The 21630-nt window shown below is 30.8% G+C and overlaps 2 protein-coding genes across 2 annotated transcripts; both read left to right on the forward strand.

Moving 5' to 3' along the window:
* The first annotated feature begins 2235 nt into the window (after positions 1-2235).
* On the forward strand, positions 2236-7588 carry LOC101253177 (zinc finger CCCH domain-containing protein 49-like). The gene is made up of 5 exons (XM_010320833.4): positions 2236-2430; positions 2563-2681; positions 4205-4474; positions 4931-5154; positions 6524-7588. The coding sequence occupies exons 2-5, from the start codon at positions 2577-2579 to the stop codon at positions 7362-7364; spliced, it is 1440 nt and encodes a 479-aa protein (XP_010319135.2). The 5' UTR covers positions 2236-2430; positions 2563-2576; the 3' UTR covers positions 7365-7588.
* A 1484-nt stretch (positions 7589-9072) lies between these two features.
* Positions 9073-10454, forward strand: LOC101252867 (protein GAST1-like). The gene is made up of 4 exons (XM_004236514.5): positions 9073-9295; positions 9475-9534; positions 9633-9666; positions 10103-10454. The coding sequence occupies exons 1-4, from the start codon at positions 9227-9229 to the stop codon at positions 10282-10284; spliced, it is 345 nt and encodes a 114-aa protein (XP_004236562.1). The 5' UTR covers positions 9073-9226; the 3' UTR covers positions 10285-10454.
* The last annotated feature ends 11176 nt before the right edge of the window (positions 10455-21630 follow it).

Raw genomic sequence — 21630 nt, forward strand, 5'->3', positions numbered from 1 at the left:
AAGTAATCAATATGGGCGTGATAATGATGTAAGGGTAAAAGAGCATATTTACATAATACTATATAAAATCTTGAAAAAGGTTTAAGTACTTACAAAATGATAAAAAATGAAGAGATCTCGATAAGTTATGTAATATTGAAATGTAGGTATCTTTGATATGAGGTAGAGCTCAATGAAATAAATTGTGATGAGGATCTTGTGGACAAATAAATGATTGGCCAAGTAAAATGCATAATTTAAATATATTTTCTTTCACTTAGAAAAGTGAGTTTTGAATTGATAATCCATAAATCAAGGTATAATGTCAGTGGGGTACAAATTCTGACATTATTGAAGATGTTTTCTCCTATCGTGAATGTAATAAAATTTATTTTGATTTGGCGATATATAAAAACTTGAATGCATATAATGAATAATTATCATGTCTACCTAAAAAAAATACTAAAGGTTGTATGAAAATCCTTGAAACAATCAAGGTGTCTGAAGCATATAAAAAACGTTTTCATAAAGTTGAATATATATGAATATGCTCCATAGATCCATGAGACTTACGCCTTGCCTGTACTGTATAAAATGTCCCGCCTCATGCCCCCTGCCCTTTAAAACACTGACTCTTAAAGAGCTTTTAAAAGCTATTGAGTGTTTGAGAAGGGAATCTAAAATGAAAAGATCCTTCAAGACAAAAAAGTTTCTTGAACTACAGATTGAAGACTTGACGAATGAAAATATTTGCCATCAATCAACATACATGAAATTTTTTTGATGCGATTTTATGGATAAATTAAATGACATTAATTGAGTACCCAAGTAATTATGAGATCGCTTGATATAATAGAGATTCACTTTGATCTCAAAAGATGGATGAAGAGCTTTTTTGGCGATGAAACTCCATATCTTAGTGTAATGAGGGCACTAATGCATCTTGCTAACAATATACGATCAAATATCTGTTTTGCAGTAAATTTACTGGCAAGATTTAATTCTTCCCCAACAAAAGGACATGAAATGTTGTTAAGAACATAATCTTTGAAAGACCATAGACATGAGTTTATTCTATATCGAGGAGTCAAAGTCAGAGTTGATTGGTTATGCAGATGCAAAATATTGATCCGCATGAAAGTCGATCTCAAAGAGGTTATTTGTTTACATGTAGAAGCATAATAATATCTTGGCGATCAATGAAACAAATGTTGATAATCACTTCTTCAAATCATGCACAAATAAAAGTCCTCCATTAAGCCAGTCGACAGTGCGTATGATTTAGATCAATGACACACCATGTTCAAAAAATATGTGTTTTCTTTGAAAAATAATATACCAACCAGAATGTACGAAGATTAACAACTGCAAATGAAAGTTTCCACAAGATGATTGTTGCTATAGCAAGTTAAGTGAGCAATTTACTTGCAGTAACGAGGTCACAAATAAAGTGATTTTCAAGAATATATTCGGCTAAGCTCAAAAGCTCATCATATCCATGAAATCAGAAAATGACATATCAGAAATGAGTTCAATCATGCACATCTTCGTGAATGTGATTTAATCACAAAGACATTTTCAATATCTGCGAAGTTGGTATATATGATTGGATGACATATTCATAAGAATTAAGTATTCTTCGCTCAGGGGAGAGTATAATACGTGTTGCATTTTTTTTTATCGAGGTTTTGTACTTTTGTTTCTTCACTGAGATTTTTTCCACAAAATTTTTCCTAGTTAGGTTCTAACGAAGCACATAATCTATGGACATCCAAGGGGAGTGTTATAAATCCATTGTATTGTGTGGATTATTTATTCAAAAATTAAATGTATTCATGTACGAGTTTTCTCAAGGTGATAAGAACCTTAAGTGATAACTATGTATCTACTACTTTTGGTGACTATAAATAGAGATATTACTCACCATTTGCAAATACATTTGAAAAAGAAAAAAAGTTATGTCTTCTAACTACATTTCTTGCCATCTTCTCTTTATATTATATTATTATGAACTTACATTTATAACAATTTTTATTTTAAATCTTATAATATTTGAGTTTCACTTACATATTTCGTGAAATAATATATCATTTTCAAATATAAAGCAAGAGTATAAATTTGACCCAACACTTTGATAATTGAGTAGTTTAGCACATTAAAATTGGAAATTCACAGTTTTGACTTTTGAGGAATTAAAGTGTACAAATCAATTTATTGAAAATATATGGATAAAAATATAATATATTGATATTAGAAGGACTAAACGTACTAATACTAAACTTTTGCTAAAAATTCGATTTCCTCTTCTTCACATTAATACTTAGTGGGTTTTTTCTCTCGTCTCCTCTCCTCTCCTCCCTTTTGCTCCGCCGCCGTATCTCCTCCACCGCCGTAAGCGTTGCCGCTATATTTCTTCCGCCGCCGTAATCTCCGTCGCTGTATTTCACTCAGGTAAAGTTTGTGCTTCGTTTTGATAAAATCAACCTAAACTTGGTACCTTATATTTTGATAAATTGGAATTTTTTATGCAGTGGGTGTGAAGAAAAAGCTTCATTTGATAAGTTTGTGTTTTTTGTGAAACAGGAATATAGTAATTAATGGCGCATAGGTTGCTTAGAGATGCAGAAGCTGATGGATGGGAGCGATCTGATTTTCCGATTATATGTGAGTCTTGTCTCGGGGATAGTCCCTATGTGCGAATGGTAATATTTTGAACTTCTCTTCTTTGAGTTTTCTATTATTTTGTGAATAATTTCATGATTTTGTATTCATTTTTTGTTTTCATTTGTGAATAGAATTAGGGTTTGTTTGTTATGTTTATGGTGTTTTGAACTAGAATTGAGGGCTTAGTGTGTTTATAGAATTTAGGAACTGATATTGTGCTTGATGTCCTTCTAATTGGTTGAGCTTTTTCCATTCAAATTATTTAATTTTGGTTTAAAAAGGTTACACCCTTTTCTTATTTGAATCTTCCCTCTTATGCATAGGAATGTGTTGACGGTATTTATACCAACAAATTAAATGAAACAGCATGCTAGCAGAGAGAATGCAAGCATGAAATTGGACATAATTTGAGATCTTTTGGTCTTTGCTATGTTCTCATTAACTGCTTCAGCAAGGTGGTAAAACGATTAAAGAGAAAAAGCCTCACTTTGGTTAATACATTCTAGTGTTTGAAAAAAAGTTGATGAAGTTGTTCTTATTACCACAGAGAAATTATACTTCAACAGTAGGTGGATAGTGGTATGCCTCCATGTAAATGCTAGACTTGTCCACAAGTCAGATTCTAACTTGTTACGTGCACCCACCATACATCATAAGTACTAACTTGAGGAAGTCATTTGTCTTAAGTTTAAGTGAATATAGTCGGAGGTGGATCCAGGATTTAAACCAAATGGGTTCAATCTTATGCCTCATATCCGAACCATAGCACTTCAACAATTATGGGTGTAAAACTTAGTATTTGCTGAGCTGTTGAAAAATTGAATTTGTTGAGTCGATGTTGCACATTGGCATGTCAGCCTCTGTATATAGCACTCTTACATTGATAACATCCACAAGCTTGTTTCTGTATAGTGGGTTGGCATCTCAGGATATAGGGAAGTAGATAAATTATATGTTTTTCAGCAATCAGGATTTGCATTAATTGGTAAAAACTAAGATAAACAGGGTAACTTTGTTCAGTTAGGAACTAAAAGGTGTAGTTTTGTTTTTCCAAGGAATCAAACTTCAAAGGTTAGAGCGCTATTCTTTTATATCTGATACGCCTCACAGCCCAGCTTCTTGCTGAAGTAATTATAACGTGTGATTGATCTGGCCGCTCATATTTAATGAAGATAACAAGACAAGTATTTTATTTGAGTCATAGGGAAAGAATAAGTTGTCTTTTCTCAATAAAGGAAAAGGCTATTAGCCTATTAGGTTTATTACTCTCTTCTAGTCCTTGTTTGCTGATAATTGGTTAGGTTATACACTTGCTTGCATCACATTCTTATCAAAATAGATTCTATATTCATTTTTGCATGTTGTTAACTGCTGACAACTTCTCTTAATACATAGCTGTATCCTACTTGATTGTTTCTACTCGCCATTCCTATCGTCAAAATGTCAGTTTTCTTCGTATAAGGCATATAGATTGATCTGAGTTTTATGACGTGGTCAAGTTACATTTACTTTTTCATTTGTCAAGTATTGAACCTTTTGATATTGTCATTGTTCCTTTCAGACGAAAGCAGATTATGATAAGGAGTGCAAGATATGCACACGACCCTTCACAGTGTTCCGATGGAGACCTGGTCGGGATGCAAGATACAAAAAATCTGAGATCTGTCAGACCTGCAGCAAGTTGAAGAATGTTTGTCAAGTTTGTCTTTTGGATCTCGAGTATGGTTTGCCAGTTCAGGTCCGAGACACTGCTCTCAGTATCAATTCTAATGATGCAATTCCCAAGAGTGACGTTAATAGAGAATATTTTGCAGAGGAGCATGACCGCAGGGTATGTGAAGTTTCAACTTGAAGTTTATTAATACTTTATTATAACATGTCTTTGTGCTCCACCTGCATATGCACAGTTACATGCATATAAAGGTCATCCCCCACCCCACACAAATTTAGAATAATACTTATCTATTACTGAGGGTATGTGCTTGTTACCTTGAATATTTTTTACTTGCAACTTTCAGAGTGCAAATGTGAATTAGCTTATTTGAAAAGTTGCTAAATCTTTGAGCCGAAACTTTCTTTTAGCCAAAATTGATTGGGCTGTGTTGTTATTGGGTTCCCTCCTTCCTCATCTCAGAGGGAGGAGTACATAAGGAATGAGAATGACATATATATGTAGAACCTTTGATAGAAAGTGAACCTAAAAGATTCGCTTCAGACAAAACTGTGCTGTGATAATCACTTTGTTTTTCTATTTTCTCCTGTTGACCTATGCTTTCTTTCTGAACAGGCAAGAGCAGGGATTGATTATGAATCTTCATATGGAAAAGTCCGTGCGAATGACACTATTTTGAAGCTCCAAAGAACTACTCCATACTACAAGAGAAATCGGGCACATGTTTGCAGTTTCTATATACGTGGTCAATGCACTAGAGGTTTGGAGTGCCCTTATAGGCACGAAATGCCGGAGACTGGGGAGTTGTCACAGCAAAACATTAAGGACCGTTACTATGGGTATGTGCAACTTAATCTTTATCCTGTTAATTTGAATGGTTTTTGTTTTCTTAAATCTCATATGATCATTTTGACATTTAATCTCCTGGTGTCAAACTTTCAATATCTCCTGGCTGTTTATAGCATATTCTTATTGCTTGCTCATACTTTTTTTTGATAATTTATGTTGTATAAATAATTTTTAAAATTCAAAAATAATTTTTTCATAGATCTTGTCTAATACAAACTTTTTTTTGATAAAGTTAAAGTTATATTCTTCAGCATTAAGTAGTAGTAATTTTAGATGTTTATACAATCTAATAATTCATTAATCTGAAATCTAATTATTAAGTGACCCAATAATAAGTAGTAGTAACAATTAAGGTTCTATTTCAACATGGAACAAAAGAGCCAACATACAGGATAGTTAGAAAGAGGTTTGATGCTTGGCTTGGTTGGGAGGTGCGGGATAAGAATCTGTCATCCAGAGTCGAATGCCCTGTGGATTACCAGGAAAAGATGGAACCTAGCTCAGCGACAGGCAACAGCAGCTGGCTCAATAGTGATCCTGTGTTTTTTCTTGCTTAAATGTTGCCTACTTATAAACCTGTGGACATCAAAAAAGTTGCTTGATCACACATGTGGTTAGGGACTATGTTGTCTGCACCTCAATATAGACTCAAGGCTGAGCCACATGATCACAATAGCCATCTCTGCATGTAAATGAGCATTCACATTTTTTTTTCTGAGAAGATATTTGATAGTCAAAGATCACAGACATTTATGTTTAACCTTAATTTGCTTGCCTACTTGGCATATCCTTGCATCAGTGTTAATGATCATTTAATTTCATGTTTCCTAAGTTCTTCAACATGATCACAATCAATATCTCTGCATGTAAAAGCCCATTCACATTGTTTCCCTGAGAAGTATTTGATAGTCAAAGATCAGTCATTGCCTACTAGTCATATCCTTTCATCTGTGTTAATGATCTTTTAATTTTCTTGTTTCCTAAATATGAAACCTTGGTGAATTTATCACCTCTGCAGACATGGATGTCTGGCATCCCTTAACGGGTCTGGGTGATTTAGGTCAATTACAGGTGATAAGGTGGGACTAGTGAGGTCATAGTAACTGCATGGTTCTAGTTTCTGGATTATAAGTTTATTAGACAATGCTGGAGCGCAATCATTTTTCTCATACTCCAAGAAGCTAATACTGTACCGTTTACAGTTTGAGATGTCTACCCTCACTGTGGCTAGATTAGTGACATCTTGTTGCATCTTCTCTTTCCTAATGATCTTCATTAACTTAAAAAAGCTAGATTACTATCTTGTTCATATTTTTGGCTCGAGAAGTGTTGTCATTGTGTTACCTGCAATGCTTGCAGAGTTAATGATCCTGTGGCGATGAAGCTACTTAATAAAGCAGGTGAAATGCCTTCATTGGAGCCCCCTGATGACGAGAGCATTAGAACCCTCTATGTGGGTGGTGTTGATGCAAGAATCAGTGAGCAGGACCTAAGGGACCAGTTTTACGCACATGGAGAAATCGAGTCGATTAAAATGGTGTTGCAGCGTAGTTGTGCTTTTGTAACCTACACTACAAGAGAAGGTGCAGTGAAGGCAGCTGAGGAACTAGCAAACAAGCTAGTGATAAAGGGCTTGAGACTGAAGCTGCTCTGGGGGAGACCACAAGCTCCTAAACCAGACACCGAACTGTCTGATGAAGCACGTCAGCAGGCTGCAGTGACTCACAGTGGATTGTTGCCCAGAGCTGTCATATCACAACAGAACCAGCTTCCTCCACCCCCAGGCACTCAGGAACAACCGCCACAACCAATGCCATACTTCAACATTCCACCAATGCTTCAGCAGGAAAGAGCATATTATCCATCAATGGATCCCCAAAGGATGGGTGCCGTAGTTTCATCTCAGGATGGGGCTTCTAGTTCAGCTGCAGGGTCAGGGCCTGAAAACAAGATTGGTTCTGAGAAACACCCACAAGGACAACACTATGCATATCCACCCGCGCCTCCACCTCAAGGTCAATTTTACCCGCCTTACTATCCACCACCACCCTATGGGTATATGCCACCACCACCACCTCCACATTATCAGCAGTATCCCCCGCCATATCAAGGTGCCAGACCACCTCCCCCACCTCCTACCGGTGAGCAAGCTGCTTTTCAGCAGAAACCTCAACCAGCAGGAGCTGCAGCACAACCTTAATTATGACTGTTTTGTCTAAGCTGCTTTGGTCAAGAAGAATTTATGTAAACTAGTGTTTAATATTTTCGTTGCTGCAAAAAAAATTGTTACTGCTTTAAGCCATTTGAATTTAGTAATTTGATTCTGTTGACAATGCAAATTTTTATCATATTATTAATTATCAGGTGCCTCTATTGCAGCATCAGAAGAGAGGGTCAATCAGAAACCACCTCTCTACCTTTAAAGGTCTGTTTTGTTTGTATACATACTACCCTCTCCAAGTTCTGCTTATGGAATTATACACACCTTTATAGGTTTGTATTGTAGGTATACACACTATTCTCTCTAAATCCTGCTTGTGGGATTGTACCGTGTATGTTATTGTTGTATTAAATGATTATGCTAGAACATGAAATCTTTCAATCTTGGTCCTATTACAATATATATCATAATTTTGATCCCTATTGATTGACAACAAGCTAAAATGGTTAAAAAAGCAAGTCACGAGGCTACTAAAGTGAACCAACATACCATAACTTGCTAAATACCAAAAACACTTTATGGTTCACACACACTCCAAGTTCACTAACTTCCAAGAAAATACAAAAGCTAATAACAGAAGATAACAAATAACTAGAATTTTCCTGCAAACTGATAAATTATGCTAGTATGGTTCACGAGAAGTTCGGCATAGTGATCAACGAAACAGTGTAGGTTTTAAACATCGATATATACCAAAAAAAAAAACCTTAGGTAGTTCTCTTATCTATTCAAGACTTGGTGGACAAAGTTATTTAGTACATAGTCAAAGTGTCTTATGAACCCCATATCAGTTATTCAATAAATTGATTGAGATACGCGCAATTGATTTGTTCATCAATAGTTCACAAGAAGTTTGAATAGATTCTTAGATTGAATGATCTTCTTAGCTACCACTTGTCTATGAAGACATTCTTTTTAATAATAAATAAAAGTAGTTATTTTGAAGATAAAGAGTTTTGTTTTCTTTCGAGTGTTATATGGTTTATGTAAGTTTTTATCTGTTAGGTCTTCAAGAATATTGCAGACCTCTAAAATCTTATTGGGAACATGTGAGCTAGTGATCAACACATGTGAAGTTTCTTCTACTTTCATTTTCATATTCTGGATTTTCACATGGATTTTTGGCTGTTTTCCCAAATGTAAATTGACCACCAATTTCTTTTGCTTTGTTTTCTTGTATAATACACTAATTTTTTTTTACATTATCAAGATAGTTCAACTTTTGATAGCTGGTTAGTTATCATTTTTTACTAGGTTACTAATTACTAATTACTTAAAAATTTACTAGTTCGATAAATACATAGATAGTGCTGAATTTGATCCAATACAATTAAATTAACTATTTTAAAAATATATTTGAGATATATAATCCACTGATCTAATTAATCTCGCTTTTCTTTATTCAACACAATAATAAACTAACGAAACCATCTAGTATACGAAACTCATTGATCGATTTGATTAATTAGGATTCCTGAATTCATGCGATAGAAGCCTACTAGGACATTTTATTGTTTCCTAACAAAGAATACTCATATCTAAAATTAAAATTGAAAATTTTGTTTAAAGATGAAAAAATCTTTTTTGTCCCATCACAACCCATAGCGGTATACATACATACATACGTGAATATATATATATATATATATATATATATATATATATATATATATAAAATCATGTTGCTATCAAAGAACATTGTGAAATACCCATAGAATTCTACACTTTTTGAGTTTGCAACTGCCTATAAATACCACATCTATCTAACATTTTCAACCAACTTAAACCATCAGACATCATTTCTCTCTTTTGTTCAATTAATATATCAAGAAAACAACAAAATGGAGAAGACACTTAGCTTAGTGCTAATACTCCCTCTTCTAATAATGCTTCTTCTTGTTGGAACTCATGTAAGCTATTACCACACACATCGTAATTATAGTCGAACTCAAAATTTAGAGTCAGTAAATTTTATACATTATAAAGTGATTTGTATTTTCGAAATAATAAGTTTAGTTGAACTAATAGAGACATTATTTCTTTTAACTGTTTCTTACAACAATTTGTTTAAATTTTTTTTTTATGTCAGGCAAAAATAATAATAGAATCTCCAGCACCTCAGCCACAACCTCCTAACACTTTACCAATGGTAAGTACTGTTTGAATTTTCACTTTTTTTTGTATTCTCTTTTTTGGTTATGAAATTTGCCAATTCTTTACTTATAAAAATGTGTTATTTTTCTGCAGAATGGTACTACTCCTGGTAGTCTCCATCCTCAAGGTAATTAAAAATAAATTGTATTCTTATATTAAAATTAAAAGGTGATCTTTCATAAAAAATTGTAACATAATTTATAATATATGTACATCAAAAAATTCTTGAACTCCCCTTAAACATCCTTTATATTTATTATTATGTATGATTCAAATTGTGATCTCTTGGCTACTGAACTCATGGGATAGAGTTACAGTAGTCGAAGGGCAGTTAGTTGAATATTGTTAGCGAAATTTCTGTTTGACAAAATTATCTCTTTATGTCTATTTTCATTAAGGAATAACGACTTGGTTGCGAATATTTCAAAGTGAGACTATCTAAGCACTTTATGTTTAGGTAAAAATAGTTCGGTCAAAATCAGATCGATTTTACTAAAAGAGCTTCTCATTGAATTTGTATTATACTATATGAAATTAAATTTTTTATTATTGAATTTTTGCAGATTGTTTACCAAAGTGCACATATAGATGCTCAAATACACAATATAGGAAGCCATGTATGTTCTTTTGCCAAAAATGTTGTGCAAAGTGTCTCTGTGTTCCTGCTGGGACTTATGGGAACAAACAATTTTGCCCTTGTTACAATAATTGGAAGACTAAGAGAGGAGGCCCAAAATGCCCTTAATCATATATGCACTGACGATAAAAAGAATTTTTATATTACGAGTTTACTAAATTAATTATTTGTTATAAAATAATGTTTGTAGTATTTTTAAGTTACGAGTTTCGCTTATTATAAATCATCTCATGTAATTATGTTTTAAGGGATTGAATAGAATAAATTATTTTATTTTATCATTATATAAATTATTATTTTTTGGCCACACTCTACTTAGTTAAGGTAGATAATTGCTAAAATATAACTCAATTTTATGTTGGCAACCAAGTAAAGTTCATTTTTCTAATATCATGGTCCATATCCTATTTATTCTTCAAACTAAGACCACTAGATCAATCTTATTCACTTAATAATTCAAATAAAAATTATTAATTTGATTTTCTAATAGACTTGTTAATTTTGTAACTTATTCATAATTTAATAATTAATTAACAAAAATTAAAGGGAGAATATTGCTTCAATAATTCTAAGAAAAAACTACCTCTCTAGACATAGTTTACTACCATATATACATTTTACCTCTAGTTTAAAAGCATTATATATAGTACCACTTTTTAGTAATTGTACCATGCATTTTAAAAAATTAAATCAGATATACAATTTCCTTTTTATGATATTAAATAATTATCTTATAATTAAATCTCTTTATTTAATAGGACATCAACAATTTAAATTACTTTCTCTCTTTCATACCATCTATCATTTCCCTCTCCAATCTTCAATATTTATATGTATCTCTCGATTTTGTTATCACTTTTTCGAAGATGAAAAAATAAGTTTACACAAAGTCATTTGCTGGTAATTAGTGGAATGATGACGCAATTATTTATTTTTTTAAATTATTTCAATAGCTTTAGAGTTAGTGTCTTTATACCAATAGATACATGATGTATCTCTTACAGTTTAACAGGATATCCATATGCCTTTTATACTAGTAGTTATTAATGTGTATCTCAATCATGAAACATGAGTATTTTAAATTGTCACATGTATTTGAAATAAACGTTATACGTATTAAAAAATTATTATTGTATTTAACTGATTTAGTCGTTTTCGTATTTAATTTCAGAAATTCATGAATTTTCATGTCTCAACAATATTGTGATGTCCACCATCGGCCAAAAAAAAGAAAACTCGTAAAAATATAAGATCCAATGAAAGGAATTGATGAAGAGGAGATTTACAATATTAGATTTACTAATAATGTTCATGATTTATATTGTTTTTAATTAAAGATAGTAACAATTGATATAAATGGACCCAGAAAATCTATTTTCTTTGTTAGTTTTTTCATTTTAAACTCCTTTAATTAAGATAATAAGTTACAACATTTAATTTAAAGGAAAAATTACATAAATTAATAAATTTTAAAAAATAATTACTAATTTTAGCGATACTTTTTGTTTATTAACATTTATAGTAATATTGTGAAAAAAATGTATTAAAAGTGAATTATGTATGCAATATATTTGAATTTATAATTGTTTTGAAATATATTATGTTTGTTTGATAAAAAATTTGTCATATTGTATTATAAAGTATTAAAATATTTGGTAAATTATTATGCATCATTAAAACTTGTATTATATGTGAATAATAAATTATTCTTTGTAATATGTATTAAACTTGTATTATAAATAAATTAAAAATAATCATGTAAAAAAAATATTATTATTATAAATAGTAAATATTTTTTTATTATAATATATTTACGTAAGTTTCCTAATTTAAAAATCTCCTTTTAAATCACACAGATACATATATATCACATGGGTCATGATATCTCCCAACCAAAAGTGGTACCATCTCAATCATTTTCTACCGCATAGTCAAAATTAAAATTAGAAAATAAATAAAAAAATTATCAAATCAATGGCCAATGAACATAGTAAGACCAAAATACCTTTGATTTTTGCTCAAAATTAAAATATATTATATCTGCAAAGATTGAAACGTTTTAATACTTTCAATTTTTTTTTTATCAAAATACTTTCTCGTTTTAATAATCTTCTAAATTCCAATTTCCCTCAAAGAAGCAGAACTTTGAACCTGAATCTTTTGGATAAAGGAAGATAAAAGGACAAGAAAAATTGAAAAAACAATAAAATTAATAGAATAAAAGTATTTAATTAAATAAATGTTGAAATGAACAAAATAACTTTTTTTTATCTTCGATCACTCGCTAATAGTGAGTGAAATATACTCTACGAGCCACCGGCTACTAGAATTATGAGGGGTGATAAATCCATTTTGAACAAGAATAAAAGGCTATTAGGATCTTTTCAAAATTTTAATGTCTTTTTTAATAAAATATTATAATTTAAAAGATAATGATATATTTTTAAAATATAATATAAAAAAACTATCAAAATTTCTAATAATTAAAATTTAAAGTAGTGTAATATTATGTCGTTTACTATGTTCAATATAAAACCCCTTATAATTGAAATTACCAATCGATCAACATGAGGCTAAGTTTCTAATAATAAACCAACCTTCTACAATGAAAATATACACCACTTTCCATTCACGTGCATTGTTTAGTTAAAGTCCTTTGAGGACCACAACTTTTTATAAGTTGTAATTCTAGAAAGTCAATTAACTACTAGTAATAATCTCTTTAGGTTGCGGCCCCCCTCCCCCTTAATTTTTTTTTTAAAAAATAGATAATTTATTTTATTATATTTTCTAAAATATTTAAAAAAATTATATATTTTTTTTTTATATATTTTGAGAATCAGGATAGGTGTGTCTTGTATCAATAAATGGAATGTATCTGGATGCTAAGTGATGTATTGTGATATGTGTGACGTTGAGTAATATATCTGAAATTGAAATGCATGTATCGGGCATTTGAATGATGTATTCCAAATTCTTAAATTTTAAGAGATTTTTGTAACTTGAAAAAGAGTAGAGATACTGTGTGTGTTTGGTATGAACGAAAATGTTTTCCTAGAAGATGTTTTTCTGGAAAACAAGTAGATTTTGAACTTACTTTTTCATGTTTGGTTGGTGAGCAGAAAATATTTTCCAAAAATGATTTTTAGTGTTTGATTTATGAATGAAAAATGTTTTTGAGAGACATCTTTTATTTTTACTAGAGTAGAAAATAATTTTTGAAATTAAAAATATTTTTTAAAAACAAAATTATTTTTTTGGGGGGAGGGTGGGGGTGAGGGTAGTGGGTTGGGGGTAGGGGGGATGACCTTGGGGGTAGGGGGGATGACCTTGGGGGGTAGGATTTTAAATAAAAGTTTGAAGTTGAAAATATTTTTAAAAAGCAAAATTAATATTTTGGGGAAGGGGTTTGGGTGGTGGGGTGGGGTGGGGGGTTAGAGATCAGGTGAAAAAATAAAATTTTGAAATTGAAAAATATATTTTTAAAATTGATGTTTTTCCAAAAGAAAAAATGTAATTTGAAATTGGAGGAGAATTTTGAAAAATATTTTCCTTAATTTTGAAGGGAAGTCATTTTCCTTAATTTTGGGGAAAATGAGTTGATTTGAAAAATATTTTCCAAAACTTTTGTTCCAACTAAACATAAAAAAATTAAAAAATATTTACTGAAAAATATTTTCCTTCATACCAAACACACTCATGAAGTTATGATGTAATTAGTTGTTAACATTGAGATTTGCGTAAAATATACAAATAAAATAAAATAAAATCTACTTCTACTTTATAAAAATGACAAATATTTATAATTGATTTGTTTCATTTTATGTGAACTAGCTTAATTATATGTTTAACCAAAAGAAAAAAAAAGAAATTTGTAAGATCTATCAAAGGATGATACTAACAATAAATATGAAATTAAAAAAATATTTTTAATAATAAACGAATAAAATAAATAGTGTCACTAAAAGAATATATTGCTTCCAATCACTGATAACTTTATTTATAGGGATCCCTTATTTATAAACAAATTTTAATTTGTAAGAATTAAACATAACTTTCTTTCCATGAAGTCAAAAGATCAATAAACTAAACTTTATTTATCCTTCTTGAATATTCTAGATACATTCTAGAATATTCATTTCTTATTTCCTTTTATATTTATTTAATTAATATTTTAATTGTATGGAACATTTTGATGCATTCTATAATGAGCAAGAAAGTGGAATTGACTAATTGATTATGAGCATAATTGAATTGAATGGAAGGAAGAAGATTCACAATGATATTTTTATCACCTTTTTTAATTCATTAATGAAGGGTGATATACATATTATACACTATAAGTTTTACCTCTATTTTAGCCTAAAAATGTGAATATTGGAAAATAGTCATAACTAATATGATACAAACTATTATTAATATGATACATCAATAACATTTGATGACTTTGGAGAAGCCTTTTACAACACCAAAAGGTTTCCAAATACACATATATTCATCAATGAAACAAAGAGGTACACGCATACACTTGATATTCAGAGATATGTCAAACCACAATAATATACTCAATCTTAATCTTTATTCTTCTTCTTTTGAGATGACTTTGAGAGCCTTATTGTTTTCGTCGTTGATCCTTAGAAGATTTCACTTGGATCACAATACTATATACTTATCTAAAATTTACCATATGAGTCAAGATCTTCTTATTGAAATCAGAAGTCTTGATTTTGATCGTAATCTTGATTTTCCTTGTGTTTTGTAATAGGAGCCAAGACAAAAGAGGAATTGGCTATAAGGACATTATTATTGTTGTTGGTGTTACTGATGGAGTTATTATATGATTTCGAATCATCTAAAATTTCATTATCACTATTCTTTTTGGTTTTGATTAGAAGAGAGTTTTGTTGGGAAGTGTTGATGTCTTTCTTTGTTTTTTGGAGGGGATAAAGGAGATCTGTTGGGAAGAAATTGTATTGAAGGCCAGCCATGAAAAGTGTTATTATCACTTAGTTCTTTTTTTTGATGTTTTTGTTTTGTTTTGTTTTAAAGAATTGGATGGGTTGTGCACTTATATTTATAGGCACTAAGAAATTGGGATTTTTGAAGAGTCAATGACTAATTGGCTATTGATTGGTGCGGAGGATCAAAATAAGTAATAAATAGTAGAGAGAAATAAAAAAAAAGAAAAGAGAAAATCAAACAAATTAATATTAAGTCACTATTGTGTATATATTATATAAAAAAAAAATATAAACATTGCTTAATCATGGTTTGAGTCAATATTCGAAGTGTATACCTAGATTATTCGAATAATTAATCCACATACTAATTAGTATTAGGGAAGAACAAGTACTCCATAATTTTTAATTGGCTCTAGTTGTGACACTTGTCCAAGTGAAAAACCATTGCTTCTGGATAGTTGGCTAAAGGCAGGCATGATTTTGACTAGTATCTATTTCTTTACCAAATTAAATTTGTCACCAAACATTTTTATTTAATTGTGTATACTATATGATATTCTTGCACTTTGTAATACATGTTATACTTGCTAAACTAAATGAACAAGTCACTAGAGCGAGGGATGTTAAGCGCCTTTTATTCATGTCACAACTTATTTTAAGATATATAATAACAATAATTATTGAGAAATATGACAAATGCAAATTTTCTAGATATTATAAAAATAACATGAATCAACTATGATATTTAGTTAATTTATCGCTAAATAAGCAGTAGCTAACATGATACTTGACTATACCATCAGGCACCATTCATGGTACTCTGCTCTTATGTATATATATTGTTCAGGCTCTTTAAAAATATTGCTGTGCCTCTAACAAACCTGAATTATTCATAACTGAAACACGATTATAACTTTAGAATAGTAATTGCAATACATAAACTATTGAATTACAATGGAAACAATAAGTAACTAATGATAGAGATAAGAATGAGAAGCGTAAACTCTAGAAGAAGAAGAAAGAACAACAATTTTTCTTCGATATGCATAAACCCTGAATTACATACAACTATCTCATTTTGATGAAACTATTCTCACACTCACTATTCAGCTCGGATTTCAAATTAACCCAGTCTTATTGATTGTTCTCAATCGAATAACTCTTGTCCACCCAACTACTTGTGTGACCTTAATATTCATATTAAGTTGAATTTGGTTCATAACTAACAACAAACAAATATTTTTATTTCAAAAGATTCTTTTATTAAATATATTTACAAAGCTAAATAATCAAAATATTTTGAAATTGTTTCTCGGAGAAATGACAATTACTTTTATTAAGCCAAGATTTTTTGTCCATCTTACACCTTTACATACATGTTCACTTTGCATGGAAGAGTTTGGACAAGTGGCTCATTATACCATTTCTTTCTAACTCTTTAAATACTACTCTTTTGTTCTTTTAGCTTTAGGAATACATAGAAATTGACAAACATTCTGCCTTATTTATGAATCTCTCGTTTTCACCATTTCTGTTCTCATGGTTGTTTTAATTATAATTATTTTGGCATAGGAAAGTGCTTGTTTAATTTTTAGGAAACATTTCATACTGTTGAATAGTTTTTTAGGATAATGCTCAACATGATTCAAGTATTAATTTTATACACTATTATTTAATAGTATCAGCGTAGTAATATTTATCTATTTTCAGGACTGCTATTTTGCTAAATAATAAAATTATATATTATTATTGTTATAAAATCAAGCTCATAAAAATATAATTATAAAGAGAAGAAGACTAGAGAAATATATAGAAAAAGAGGAATTTTCTTCTTATTCAAGTGTATATTAGTCTCATCTGTATATCATACAACAGTGAATGATCAACCCTATTTATAGGTTGAGAAATCACTCCAAAAGTCACCATATTAAGTATCATAATAAATAGATACATTCTTATCCAAAAAGGTTCACGAAACCTAGTGAATATGGATGGTTGTTCATGTACTTACTTTATGGATTATCCACTTATTCAATGGATTTATAACACTCCCCCTTGGATGTCCATAGATATTGTGCCTCGTTAAAATCTTACTAGGAAAAACCCTGTGGGAAAAAATTCTAGTGAAGGAAAAAGTGTACACATATCTTTTGATACACACTATTTGTTGCCTCATTAAAAACCTTGCCAAGAAAACCCAGTGAGAAAAAACCTCGGTCAAGGGAAAAAGAGTGCAATGCGTATTATACTCCCCCTGATTAAAACATCACTTAATTTCTTGGGATGATGTCTCCAATCTTCGTACATTGTGGTTGATATATTCATTTTCAAATAAAAATCACACATTTTCTAAATATGGTGTGTCATTTATCTCAACCAGACGCACTTTCGACTTGGTTCATGGAGGGATTTTATTTCTGCATAACAACATTTGCTTCATTGATCGCCATGATATTATTGTGCCTTCACATGCAAACACATAGCGTGCTTGAGATAGAGCTTTATGCGGATCAAATAAATATTCTGCATCTGTTTAACCAATCAATTTGTCTTGGATTCCTCGGAATAGAATAAACCCATAACTATGGTCCTTCAAGGATATTCAATCATTTGCTCAACACCATTTCAATGTCCTTTTATCTGGGAGAAACTAAATCTTGCCAGTAAATTTACTGCAAAACAAATTTCTGGTAATATTGTTAGCAAAATGCACTAGTACCTGATTGAACAAAGATATGGAGTTTCATCATCAAGAAGCATTTTACTTGGCCAATCATTTATCTGTCCCACTCTATGATAGATTTGAATTCAAGATCCTCGTCACAATTTATATCATTGAGTTCTACCTTATATCAAAGACATTGTCGATGGTTATTTGATATCGATTCCAACAAGACATAACTTATTGAGATCTCTTCATTTTTCTTCATTTTTCAGATACCTGAACCTTTTCCAAGGTTTTATGAAGTGTTATGTCAATGTGCTCTTTTATAGCAGTTGCCTCATTATCATGACCATATTGATAATTTGCTACTTCCTTATTCAAGGAATTTTATATTTGGAACGGATTGGTCTATTACACTTCTGGCGTATCATAGACTCTGTCTTTCAAGGACTTCACATTGGAGCATTTGCAACTGAATTATTTCATAGGGTCAGTACATTCATCTGGCAATTGATTTTCAAAGTTATGCAAATGAATTATCCTTTGAACTATATTTAGCGAGGATCTAGATAATTCATAATAAACCTGACACATAATTTTCAGTTGTCAGTCATCTCTCCCCATAATGGTAGCAAATCTAACATTCATCCCAACCTTATTTGGGAATTCATCTTTGTGCGTGGTAGAGCAATTAGATCATAACCACACATTTAACCTTTTAGATGAAAATTATTTGGTTCCTGACCCTGAACCAATTTTAATGGGGAAACCTTGTTTGGCTTGATGCATACATGTGTTGATACATGTTAATTATCTCATACCAAATCTTATTTGGGAGTTTTGTTCTCATAACCATGATTTAGATATAATTGGAGGCATACAATTTCTACTAAATCAACCAGCATTATCAATATAATTTCATAGTTTGAAACTGTGCTCTTAATTTAACAATTCGAGCAAACAACCTTACAAACACCAATTTGTAAGTTGACGATAAAACACATGTGACCATAGCATAGATGCATCTATCATATAGTTGCAGATGATCCACATGGAAGGTGAATGGAACCATATTCACCTTTTTATATGTTCCAAAAATTTCAGGGGATTACAATCCCAACCTTAGCTAGTATAATGAAAACAAACAATACAAGAGAATACTTGAAGAATCTTTTATTTCTTCATCACATAAGCCACACAAATTCTCAATTACATTTGCATCACATTTAAATCAGAATGGTCAACTGATCATGCCAACTGATCTTTATTTCAGTACACTTATAGTTTACTTTTGCATGTGATTCCACCAGCATGCCCATGTTTGTGTGCAACAAACACGAGGAAAAAATGGGTAATATTTATAACCCTCTTCGATTGTAGTAATTTAAAGATATTAAATCTTTTCATAATTTATAATCTCAATATTTCTTTTCAATCCATCCGAAACTTAAAAAGTTTCTTTTGAGACTTACTACAACCCAATATTATTCCTTTGATAATAGTTAACTCCTTAGAGCTTGCAATTTAATTTTGTGTACTATCACATATTCTTTGACACCATCCCCATGGTGAGCATCTCCTTCAAGGAGGAGATTATATTATCATTGTCATGGTCAAAATCATTACGAGCAAGACATGTTTCTTGCTTTACTTTTGTTGTACTATAGGTACACAACCAATGACAAATTTTTATTGCCACACAATAATGACTACAACCCTTATAGGAAAGAACTATTTCTTTCTTTTGCCTTTTCGGTAGTTTACAATAAACATACCATAGTGACGTATAAACATACAATACCATTAACTATTTTTGGCAAATAAAATTTATTTCCTCTTAAACCTCCCGTAGAGGTGAATTTTGGTATATATAATTTTTTCTCAAACCTCCCATAGAGGTGAGTTGTGGCATATATTCAACCCATAATGATCTTATCACATCTTGACCCATTCTCTTATAGAATGGTCGAGCATTCACGATACTCATCACAAGTCACATTCTCTTCAAGGAATGGACTAATCATTTATATTTTACTTCATAAATTTGCATTATAAGTATATTGTCATGATTTTAAAATTCATCATATTTTCATGATACACCTCACATCACTTTGAAAGATCAAGTGTATCATCACTTTATATTCTTGTCTTTTGATGGAGAATTTATAAACTTGTCTAATTATTGGGTCGACAACATTCACAAGTCCAATGTCCTTTCATACCATTTTGATAGTGAAAACTGCCTTCACATTTGGAAGGACTATTTGGAAAACCCATAGTGTTCTTCTTTTTATATTTACCACAATGATGACTATTATAATTCTGTCCCTTCATGCCCTTTTTCATATCGTTAATCATTTGTCATATTTCAAACTAATTATTTACTGCTACCACATTCATACAATATAATGGAGCAAGTCAACATCATATTTTAAAGTTATCATATGTTGCTACCACATTCTTTTCAAGGAATGGAGCAAATTCAATGGGACAAATTTCAAGGCTTTTCATCAAAAATATATTATTTTTCTTAGTCATTATTTTATCATTGCTATGGTGCATTGGCTCAAACTCAATGTCTTACCCATATAAGGCGTGTTACGCCATAATTTTATAGGACTTGAACCCAATCATGGTGCATCAAAACTCAAATTGATGTCTTACCCTTTTGGTGCGATAGAACTTGAATCTATCGTCTTATCCTCAAATATTTTTCATTATGGTGCATCTAGACTTTAACCTGATGTCTTACCCTTTTGGTGCGATGAAACTTGAATCCACCGTCCTACCCTTAACCAACGGTATAATAGACCGAAGTACAACATGACTTACCCTTTGAGTCTTTCAAAACAATCAAAATAATATTCAAACTCATGCTACTAAAATTTTATACCTTCTTCCATTTAAGAAGTTTTATATAGCATGTCATATTCAACCAATAGTTGTATATGCCTTTGGTTCCTGATAGTTGTTAGTGATTGAATACTATTGTATTCTAAATCATAAAAATATTTTAGAAAATACATACCTGATTTTATGCATATAATACCTTGATTCTCATAACGAGATCAACCAAAATATGAGTTAAAGAAAAACTTAAACTCAATTTTAATTGGATAAAGTTTCGTGATGATAACGTGTTATAAAATCAAGCTCATAAGAATATAATTATAAAGAGAAAAAGACTAGAGAAGTATATAGAAGAAGAGAAATTTTCTTCTTATTCAAGTGTATATTAGTCTCATCTGTATATCATACAACAGTGAATGATCAACTCTATTTACTGGTTGAGAAATCACTCCAAAGTCACCATATTAAGTATCATAATAAATAGATACATTCTTATCCAAAAAGGTTCATGAAACCTAGTGAATATGAATTGTTGTTCATGTACTTACTTTATGGACCATTCAATCATTCAATGGATTTATAATAATTATGGTTAAGTTTCAATTATTTTCCCATCAATCTAAGAAGTTATGACATAAAATATGTGTCTTAAAATTACTGATGGTATTGAAGATACTGATGTTGCTGCTACCCTGACTGATATTGTTTAAGTCATTTTGCCGGAGGCTTATGATAAAAAAAATTACAGGTATGTAATAGTCATGGTTACAAGTTCAACGCAAATAATAAAACCTTCATGAAAATACACCTCAATGCAAAAGAATATTTAAAAGAAATGATAATTTCACTAAGTAAAAAATAAGTTTGGCTAAAATGGATGAGATTATTATTGCAGTCATTTCAGAAACAAATGTTATGACCAATGTAAGAACGTGGGTGATAAACTGTGGTGCTACTAGACACAATTGTATAAATAAA

Source organism: Solanum lycopersicum, chromosome 4 (assembly GCF_036512215.1).
Source record: "Solanum lycopersicum chromosome 4, SLM_r2.1".
Classification (NCBI taxonomy): domain Eukaryota; kingdom Viridiplantae; phylum Streptophyta; class Magnoliopsida; order Solanales; family Solanaceae; genus Solanum; species Solanum lycopersicum.

Excerpts from the sequence above, each read along its gene's own strand:
- LOC101252867 (XM_004236514.5), top strand. The coding sequence starts at position 9,227 with ATGGAGAAGACACTTAGCTTAGTGCTAATACTCCCTCTTCTAATAATG. Across the intron at positions 9,535-9,632 it reads CTCCTAACACTTTACCAATG|AATGGTACTACTCCTGGTAG; the intron begins GTAAGTACTGTT and ends ATTTTTCTGCAG. Across the intron at positions 9,667-10,102 it reads TGGTAGTCTCCATCCTCAAG|ATTGTTTACCAAAGTGCACA; the intron begins GTAATTAAAAAT and ends GAATTTTTGCAG.
- LOC101253177 (XM_010320833.4), top strand. The coding sequence starts at position 2,577 with ATGGCGCATAGGTTGCTTAGAGATGCAGAAGCTGATGGATGGGAGCGA. Across the intron at positions 4,475-4,930 it reads CAGAGGAGCATGACCGCAGG|GCAAGAGCAGGGATTGATTA; the intron begins GTATGTGAAGTT and ends CTTTCTGAACAG. Across the intron at positions 5,155-6,523 it reads ATTAAGGACCGTTACTATGG|AGTTAATGATCCTGTGGCGA; the intron begins GTATGTGCAACT and ends CAATGCTTGCAG.